The sequence below is a fragment of the Prenolepis imparis genome, unplaced genomic scaffold, assembly GCF_030444845.1.
Source record: "Prenolepis imparis isolate NDT839.2.m4 unplaced genomic scaffold, iyPreImpa1.0 SCAF_15, whole genome shotgun sequence".
Classification (NCBI taxonomy): Eukaryota; Metazoa; Arthropoda; class Insecta; order Hymenoptera; family Formicidae; genus Prenolepis; species Prenolepis imparis.
This window is the reverse complement of record NW_028141173.1, coordinates 6,238,566-6,249,038: the sequence shown is the minus strand read 5'-3', so window position 1 is coordinate 6,249,038 and position 10,473 is coordinate 6,238,566. Positions and strand designations below refer to the sequence as shown.

Here is a 10,473-nt window from a genome sequence, read left to right as displayed (position 1 = left end):
GCGTCAAAATAGTATCGATTTCTAATATTTTAAGACGAGCCAAAAATTCATCGATTATACATTTTAATAGTACATTTATTACAGAATCATTTGGTACCAAGCAGACAACAGCGTACAAACTTTTTCATTTGCTATACATAAATTAAGGATGCGTCGCATGGGATCAGCGGTAAAAATGTATCGATTTCTAATATTTAAAGACGAGCCAAAAATTCATCGATTATACATTTTAATAGTACATTGATTACAGAATCATTTGGTACCAAACAGACACCAGCGTACAAATTTTTTAATACGATAAAGATAAAATAAGTATTCGTCGCACAGGGTCCGCGTCAAAAAAGTATCGATTTCTAATATTTTAAGACGAGGCAAAAATTCATCGATTATACATTTTAATAGTACATTGATTACAGAATCTTTTGGTACCATGCAGACACCAGCGTACAAATTTTTTAATACGATAAACATAAAATCATGTTGCGTCGCATAGGGTCAGCGGTAAAAAAGTATCAATTTCTAATATTTTAAGACGAGCCAAAAATTCATCGATTATACATTTTAATAGTACATTGATTACAGAATCATTTGATACCAAACAGACACCAGCGTACAAATTTTTTAATACGATAAACATAAAATAAGTATTCGTCGCACAGGGTCCGCGTCAAAAAAGTATCGATTTCTAATATTTTAAGACGAGCCAAAAATTCATCGATTATACATTTTAATAGTACATTGATTACATAATCCTTTGGTACCAAGCAGACAAGAGCGTACAAATTTTTTAATGCGATAAACATAAAATAAGTATGCGTCGCACAGGGTCCGCGTCAAAATAGTATCGATTTCTAATATTTTAAGACGAGCCAAAAATTCATCGAGTATACATTTTAATAGTACATTGATTACAGAATCTTTTCGTACCATGCAGACACCAGCGTACAAATTTTTTAATACGATAAACATAAAATAAGGATGCGTCGCACAGGGTCCGCGTCAAAAAAGTATCGATTTCTAATATTTTAAGACGAGCCAAAAATTCATCGATTATACATTTTAATAGTACATTGATTACAGAATCTTTTGGTACCAAACAGACACCAGCGTACAAATTTTTTAACTTGATATACATAAAATAATGTTGCGTCGCATAGGTTCAGCGGTAAAATGTATCGATTTCCAATATTTTAAGACGAGCCAAAAATTCATCGATTATACATTTTAATAGTACATTGATTACAGAATTATTTGGTACCAACCAGACACCAGCGTACAAATTTTTTAATTTGATAAACATAAAATAAGGATGCGTCGCACAGGGTCAGCCGCAAAAAAGTATTGATTTCTAATATTTAAAGACGAGCCAAAAATTCATCGATTATACATTTTAATAGTACATTGATTGCAGAATCTTTTGGTACCATGCAGACACCAGCGTACAAATTTTTTAATATGATATACATAAAATAAGTATGCGTCGCATAGGGTCAGCGGCAAAAATGTATCAATTTCTAATATTTTAAGACGAGCCAAAATTTCATCTATTATACATTTTAATAGTACATTGATTACAGAATCATTTGGTACCAAACAGACACCAGCGTACAATTGTTTTAACTTGATATACATAGAATAAGATTGTGTCGCATAGGGTCAACTGTAAAAAAAGTATCGATTTCTAATATTTTAAGGCGAGCCAAAAATTCATCGTATATATATTTCAATAATGTATTATTTGCAGATTATCTTTGTACCATAAGCATACCAGCGTACTATCTTTTTGGTCCAATATACGTTATTTAAATCTGCGCCGTATGGGATTTGCGGCTTAAAAATTTTAATTTTCGATATTTCAAAACGTGCAAAAAATTAATCTTATATACATTTTAACAGTACATTGTCTGCACATTATCACGAGTTATGCGTGACTGCATGCATATATCGCGGTAATATATGTCGAAACTCATTTCTATCTGCGCATTTCGTATGACAAAATCTGCATCACGATCATTTTACGATTGTTGATTGATTTTCGAAGGGAAAGAATAGTTTTTGGACTATTTTAAAGTATGCTAAAGCCATCTGAAGTTATGTTTCATCAAAATATTTTTTTATCTAAAAATAGCACGCAATAATTTTTAGCGTGTATTTTCTCACCTTCGACGTCAAAATCCAACATGGCCGCAGCAAATGCCAAGGAACCTTAAAAAATTAAATAATATAAATAATATAAATAATATTTAAAACTTATTAATTATATTTAATACTATATTTTATAATTCTGAAAAAATACTACTTAATATTATATTCCTTCTTTCCTATTTCAGTCTTTTTCTCTCTTTCACCCTTTCTTTTATTTATTCTCTTTTTCTTATTTAATTTCAAATAAAACTTCCTCCTTTTTTCCTCTTCATTTTCCTTTATCTTTTTTTCTTTTCTTCTCTCTCTCTCCCTCTCTTTCTTTCTTTATCTATTAATAATATAATTAATAATATACAATTCATCTCTTTAACTTTAATAAAATATTTAAAGATAATTTACTTTATTTTATATTCCTTCTTTTCTCTTTTTCTATAATCTTTTTTTTCTCCCTCTCGTTTGCTTAATATTTCTCTTCTTTTATTTTAAATAAAGCTTTGTTTTCTTTTTTCTCTGTATTTCTATCTCCCTCTTTTTCTCTCTTTCTATTATTCTTTATCTATAAATGATAAAATTAATGATATAATTAATAATTATAATTCGTCTCCTATGCCCTTACACGACAAAATTAAAATAATTCAAATTAAAATGAATTGTACGCTGTGATTAGTGTGCTGTGATTGATCAAATCTGAAATTATGATGATTCTAATAAAATTTCAAATTTAACAAATCATAGCCACGGATCATTTTAAACTGAACATTTTAATTCTGTCACGAAAGTAGCCCATTTAACTTTAAATAAAATATTTAAAGGATTATTAAAATTACAATAATATTCGAACAATTAAAAAATTAATACCTAATAATTATTATAATCTGATATATTCCTTATTCTCTCTTTTCCTTCAATCATTTACCTTTTTTCTTTTATTCTCCATCTCTTCTTTAATTTTAAATAAAACTTTTCGCTTTTTTCTACTTTTCCTTTTTCTTTCTCTCTCCTTTATTCATTTTCACTCTCTTATTTCCTTTTCTTATATTTTAAATAAAACTTTCTTCTCTTTTTCTCCTTTTCTTTTTTCTCTCTTTTATTTCCACTCTTTTTCTCTTTAGTCTCTTTCTTTCTATTCTTCTATATCTACTAATAATATAATTAATAATATAATTTATGTTTTCATTAAGAACTTTATAAATAAAACATTTTAAAAAACTATAATATTCAAATATTTAAAAAATCTAATAAAAATATTATTACCTAATTTTAAATTCATTCTTCTCTTTTTCTTTACCCTTTTTCACTCTTTCTTCCTATATTTTACTTATTCATCCTCTTTTCTAATTTTAAATAAAGCTATCTACTCTTTTTTCTCTTCTTCCTTTTTTCACTCTTTTTTCTCTCTCTCTCTCTCTCTCATTCTTTCTATTCTTCTCTATTTATTAATAATATAATTAATAACATAATTAATAATTAATAATTAATAATTAGGTTCTTTTTTAACATTAATAAAATAAAACAAAAACAAATTAATTAAAAAGTTACTAAAATTATAATACTATTGAAACATTTAAACAATTCAATAAAAATTTTATTACTTAATATATTCCTTCTTCTCCCTTTTCCTTTTTCTTCTTTTCTTTTTTTCTTTCTCTTTTGCTTATTCATCCTCTTCTTTAATCTTAAATAAAGCTTTTTTTTCTACTCTCCCTTTATCTTTTTCTCTTTCTCTTCTTCTATTTTTGTCTATTAATAATATAATGCATCTCTCCTTTATATTAACTATAAATAAAATATTTTAAAAATTATTAAAGATATAATAATATTAAAACATTTAAAAAATTTAATAAAAATATTACCTAATATTATATTTTTTCTTCTCTCTTTTCCTTCAGTCATTCAATCAATCCTTTTTCTTTATTTCTTTTGCTTATTCTTTCTCTTCAATTTTAATTAAAAAGCCTTCTTCTCTTCTTCTCCTTTCTCTTTTTCTCTCTTTTTTTTCCTACTCTTTTTTCTCTCTTTCTATTCTTCTCTATCTATGAGTAATAAAATTAATGGTATAATTAAAAAAATAATTGGTCTTTTCTATAACTTTAAATAAAACATAAAAAAATTTATTAAAACTAATAATATTTAAACATTAACGAAGTAATATATAATTTAGTAATATTTTAATATTTTAATATTCTATAAGTAAATTAAATAATATTAATTATCAATAAAATTAAATAACATTAATAATATTTAACTATAGTACTTTATTAATAATATCTACACAACAATAACGCATAAAACTCTTGATAAAATAATGTAAATTGGATTAAATAATGCTTTATTTATTACATTTATAAAATATATATACTTTACTACACATACCTTTCTCTCTATTCTTTCCTACTTCCTCTTCCTCCTTTCTTCGTCTTCTTTATCTATATTTTCTTTAATTTAATTTAATGATATGTACACATAATATCATGTATATCATAATATAAACCACAATAATTGCATTCACAAATTGAATACACTATTAACCTCTCAATATATACATTTGAACTGTCAAAATGCGTATATACATTTGAACTGTCAAAATGCGTCGCTCAACCTTGACAGGCTTTTATCAATATGAAGTAATGTACAACGCAGCACACATCGAGATAACCAATCAGCATCGCGGAAAAGAGGCAACAATACTTGCGAGAATCGACTTAACATGCACTTTTTAGAAAAGGGAATGTATTTTTTTCTTTGTAATTATACAATTACGAAAAATCTCGATTTACAATATTTATACGAATTTATATGCAATGTTGGGTAAGTTAATTATTTTTTTAACTAAGTTAAGTTAAAGTTAATAACTTATAAAATTAATTTAGTTACGTCAATAGTTGCATGAACAAAAAACTAACTGTTAGTTAAAGGTTGATAAGATTAAATTAAATTAAGTCTAAAGTTAATTCATAAAAACATTAATATTTATATTAAATTAAAATATCATAACTTAAACATTTTTAAATTTAATATTTGATTTGTTAATTTTTTTAAAAATGTATATAAAATAACAAAATAAACAAAGAAATTTTGTTTTTTATATAAGAATGTATTTTTTTCTTTGTAATTACAATATGAAAAAAATAAAATCTAATAGAACCATTTATTTTATAATAGAAGAATATATGTATAAAAATGACATACATCGTAGAATGATGTTCTTATTAAAATTTAATTGTTATTAAAATTTTAATTGTCCAATGTTTAAGATTTTATAGAAAAAAATAATGATATTTAGAAATGAAAAAAGTTTTTAATATAATTAATTTTACATAGGAAAGAAATTTATAAGTTTAAGTTTAAAAATAACTAGTTTAAGTTAAACATTAACTCATTTTAAAATAATTAAGCTAAGTTAAAAGTTATTAACTTTTTAACTTTTTTATTTAACTTTTAACTCATTAACTAGTTATTATTCAACCTTGTTTATATAGTATCGCTGCAACATTATTTTACATTGAAATATTTTAATCTTTAGTCTTTCTTTTTCTCTTCTTCTTTATCTCTCTTTCTTTCTCTTTAATAATAATATTTTAATAATCCTTTACAATTTTATAGTTTTATTCGCGCGTATATGTTTAGAGATGAGTCTAATAAATACATAGCGTGATATCGCAATTGCTGGGAAATAATTGAATCGTTTGAATCATTCGATACTAATAAAGAAATATATATTTGTAAAATTAATAAAATTAGTTTTTTTAAAATAAAAAACAAGAGTGTTTTAGCAGAATTTTAACAGGAACTCGAAACTGAAGTGTTATACATTAATTTAATAGTTATTATAGAGTTTTATTATATAAAATTTTAGAATTTTATCAACTCAATTTTAGAAATTTTCACGATTGGAAAGAAGGGGAAAAAGAGAGATATTTATATTTTTTATATTTTCATAGATAAAATTAATGACAAATATCTTGATACAAATATGTGCTTTTTTAACATTCATCAATTTAGTTAAACATTACCTACGTAAACATGAAAAATTTTAAATTAGATATTTTAAGACATATCAATAATTAAATATATCTGCATAATTTTTGAATCGATACACAATTTGACGTAAATAGACTTAAAGGTCAATTACATGTTTATAAATTATTAGGGCAATATTTAAGATTGTTGCGCACAATATATAATTATCTCTTTTTAAATTGTTAGCTGATAAATTAAGTGATAAATTTAATGTCTATATCTGTTATCAAATTTGAAAGACGTATTTAATATACAATACTTTTCTTTAAATACTCGTAAAGAAATTAATAAGAAGAAAGCATCTATTTTATCTCATAGATAATGAGTTGTATCGTTTATCACAATATTAATTCAATATCTGTGGTGGTGTGTGTATTACGATATCTAATAATACTTTGCAATGTTTAAACGTTGCCGCAAGTCTGTCTAAGAGGATGACGCAATCGAAAGAAGAATTATTAATTTAACTTATTGTGTTGAGTAAGATCAAATTATATAGTAGTTCTAATCTATTAACGAATCAGTCGTGGAAAATTGCCAAACGTGATTTTCACGTCATAATTTAACAAATCACCAACATATACCTATATCTAGATATAATAAAAAATTAATTTAATGTAAAAATTTAATTTAAATATAATAAAAAATTAAATAATTAATTTTTAAATTTAAATAAATTTTAAATTTATAAATAAATATATATAATATATTATATAATATAGCATAGAATTTTATTTTATTTTTTTTTTCTTATAAAGTTTGAGAATAATTTAAGCCCGAAATACAATGTATATATATGTATAACACACACACGTGGATGTCTCCTAGAATTTCAATCAAGGGGAAGAGACGCGGTTTCGTCTGCTTCTCGATACGACAATAGCGTTGCACAGAATCAGGAACTGTTGCAATTATGACGAACGAATGATTAGAGCCGCCAGAAATCTGCGGTTTTATTATTAGCCGTAATTAGCGGTTGTGCGATCGCGCATATTAGAGAGCTCCTCGAAATAACTATTGCATCTTCCATCTCTCCATCTCCGTCGCGATCGAATTGGCCGCTATAAAACCGAACCGTTTGCGTCGAATCATCTCAGTTTCGCGGACGCTTGTAAAATTCCACCGAATTGCTAATGATTCGGAAGGTTGGTACTTGATTACAAACGCGCTTCTCGTTAAAGCATTTCGTAGAATTCGATAAAGTTTCGCCCAAGATTTTACACAAATTAGTGAACAAGAGCTGCGTACACAGTTTTCCGTTCAATTATCTCTCAATGATAATTATATCTATAATAACTAAAAATTACTTTCATCATTTATGTGATATAAATGTAAAATAATTAATTTATTAAACAAATTTATTAAAATATTTTTCTGAAATGTATATAAAATTCCAAACTAATATTCAATGACATAAAAGTATATAAATTAATGTACTTTAGCTTTTATTTTTGTTAAAATTTTATTTAAATATTTCTTTTAGTTCAATTTTTTTATTATTGTAAGTTATTTCATTGAACAAAACGTAAAATAACTTTTGCACTGTTATGTGAAATCACCACTTCGCGTTAATTAAAATAAGATTTTTTTTATTTTGTCAAACGTGTGCAAGTTTCCACGCTCTTCTTTCGAACAGGCGATACTTTTAGCGATGGTCTTGATAGGAGTTCGGAATGAACCTCAAGGCCCAGCCTATCTTCCGCCCAGCTCTCGACCAGCTCCAGGAGGAGGAGGTCATCCGGACGATTGGGCCGGTGTAAGTATGTATTACGGTATGTTCAGACAAAAAAAAATTTCTTTTTCTAACGAGAAAAAGTATCTTTAAGGCTCCTGGTACCTTGTCGACCATGTCGGAATCGTGACGTCAGAGGCGAGAAAACACACGCTAAAAATTTTTAGATGCCATTTCTAAATAAAAACATATTTGCATAAAATAACACTTAAGATCTCTTTAATACACTTCTAAAAAACGCCGAAAACTATTCTTTTCCCTTGACAGTCAATCAACAACGTAAAATGATCGAGATATCAGACTTTGACAGGCGGAATGACTGCGCATGTGCAAAGACCAGACGGACTGGGCCTCATAATATTACATTTTACAGCTGTTGATTGATTATAAAGGGAAAAGGATAGTTTTCGGCGTTTTTTACAAGTGTATTAAAGAGATCTTAAGTGTTATTTTATGCAAATATGTTTTTATTTAGAAATGGCATCTAATGAAATCTCAACGTGTTATTTCTCGCCTCTGACATCACGATTCCAATATGGCCGCGGTGAGCACTCAGGAGCCTTAAGTACCAGAAATTTATCACGCATCAGTTATTTTTTTTTTATTCCTGGAATATAATTTTTGCGATATTTTCTGAACACGTTGTTGAGAATCATTCTTAATAAAATCGATATAGGATCCGGCGAACTACGAGTTCTCGTACGAGGTTCAAGACGCGGCGGTGGGTCTGGATTTTGGTCATCGCGAGATGAGGAAAGACATGGAGGCGACCGGGACTTATCACGTGCTTTTGCCGGACGGTAGGACCCAGATTGTCGATTACATCGCCGATCAGGCCGGATATCGACCGATGATTCGATACGAGGGTACCGCGTCTTATCCCGCCGCGCCTGCACCAGGAGGACAAGAGGAGGGTTACAGATATTAAGATCCTGACTCTTTTTCGTCGTTAAGAACACCGATCTTCAACGCATTCCAAAAAGGATTAAGATACTATATTATATTGTAAAGACACTCTTATATATAAATACATCACGAGCCCGATCGTGTTTCGCAATCAATAGAGTTGTCGAGTAATTAATGAATATGTCGGATGCTAGAAGGATGAATAATAATCTGCGAGCACTTATATATATATATATATAGTTACGCGATCCACCGAATAATTTAACAGACGCAATACGGATGATTAATTTCTCGTTTGAAGAAGAAAAAAACGAAACGCAACGAGACAATGACAACTATAATTTTATTTATAATGCGTAATAAATAATTGGAGGAAAATAAAGAGATTTCTTCATTTTCTTCGATATTTCTGATATCTAATAATTTAATTTAAACATTATACACGTGTGTATGTGTGCAATACTAACATTTCTAAATTTCTCGTCATATTAAGAGTAAACACAGTATATGACGTCGATAGTGCACATATGTGCATTTCGTGAACTATATGCATTACAAACCTATAATTCCTCTAGCATCCCTTTCTAAAAAATGTTAAGTTGATTCTCGCAAGTATTGTTGTCTTTTTTTCGCGATGTTGATTAGCTGCCTCGATTCACGTTTTGCTTTAAATTCATAGCATCGAGAGACTGTAATCGCGAGGGTTAAATTAGCAGTTTGACAGTTTGTCCAAAATAAAATAAAATAAAATAAAATAAAAATATGTTTTAAATTATATTTTAATACTTTAAATTTGATTAATATTTTCACAGTTATCAGCTGATTTCTGTCAAAAAATATTATTCGCGAACAAAGTAGATATTATAAATATATATATATATATATATATATATATATATATATATATTATATGTATATAGTATACATATATTATTTACAGCATATTATTATAATTAAAATAATAATATTTTGCAAGTAATATAATATGTTATAATACTTTATCCGCGATTAATATTTTTTGACAGTAATCAGCTGATAACTGTGAAAAATATTAATCGAGTTTATAAGTATTATAACATATTATTTAAAACATAATATTATTTTATTTTATTTTATTTTGGACAAACTGTCGAACTGTTAACCCTCGCGATGACAGCTCAATGTTACAAATATAACATATAACGCGAATCTTGACATAATGAGTATCGCGGAAAAGCGACAACAATAAATTTCGATATATGCGAGTATCGATTTTACAAATCTTTTTTAGAAAAGAAAAGATATAAAAAACTAGTTATTAATAAAATTATTGAAATATTTTGTCTGCAAGTAAGCATGTGTAGCATTGAAAAAACTGTCAGACGAGTTTGTATTATACAATATATATCGCGTTGATGGTGCAAGATCTGAATATAATTTGAATTAATAATACAATCGAATTGCAATATCAATTATAACAATATATGATACACATTAATCGTTTAATAATAAATAATTGATCTAACTTGATAATTGTTAATCTAATTTTAAAATATTATTCTGATAATTTAATATACCGCATATATATGTCATATACTAAAATATTTCGACAACGAATTATTAACATGGTATTTATGGCTTTTGTGTCATCTAGCGCGCTATTGTTTACGCGCTTTATTGTCTTTTGTTAT

General features: G+C 26.9%; 1 protein-coding gene and 1 long non-coding RNA gene across 3 annotated transcripts; one reads left to right on the top strand and one right to left on the bottom strand.

Annotated features, from left to right (window-relative positions):
• Positions 1-1,572: 1,572 nt before the first annotated feature.
• Positions 1,573-4,866, bottom strand: LOC145946152 (uncharacterized). 2 transcript variants are annotated; one of them, XR_014426998.1, is made up of 4 exons: positions 4,519-4,866; positions 3,999-4,178; positions 3,738-3,921; positions 1,574-2,205 (listed from the first exon to the last, which is right to left on the bottom strand). It is a non-coding gene; the product is annotated as an uncharacterized LOC145946152 (long non-coding RNA). The 2 variants fall into 2 exon arrangements; XR_014426999.1 differs by lacking the exons at positions 3,738-3,921; positions 3,999-4,178; positions 4,519-4,866 and adding exons at positions 2,300-2,473; positions 2,545-3,491 and having other exon boundaries at positions 1,573-2,205.
• A 2,405-nt stretch (positions 4,867-7,271) lies between these two features.
• Positions 7,272-9,170, top strand: LOC145946088 (pro-resilin). Its single transcript, XM_083055487.1, has 3 exons — positions 7,272-7,310; positions 7,802-7,921; positions 8,574-9,170. The coding sequence occupies exons 1-3, from the start codon at positions 7,299-7,301 to the stop codon at positions 8,823-8,825; spliced, it is 384 nt and encodes a 127-aa protein (XP_082911613.1). The 5' UTR covers positions 7,272-7,298; the 3' UTR covers positions 8,826-9,170.
• Positions 9,171-10,473: the final 1,303 nt, after the last annotated feature.

Bases quoted from the DNA above. Each gene is read 5' to 3' on its own strand.
- LOC145946088 (XM_083055487.1), top strand. The intron at 7,922-8,573 runs GTAAGTATGTAT...AAATCGATATAG, and splicing joins ATCCGGACGATTGGGCCGGT to GATCCGGCGAACTACGAGTT.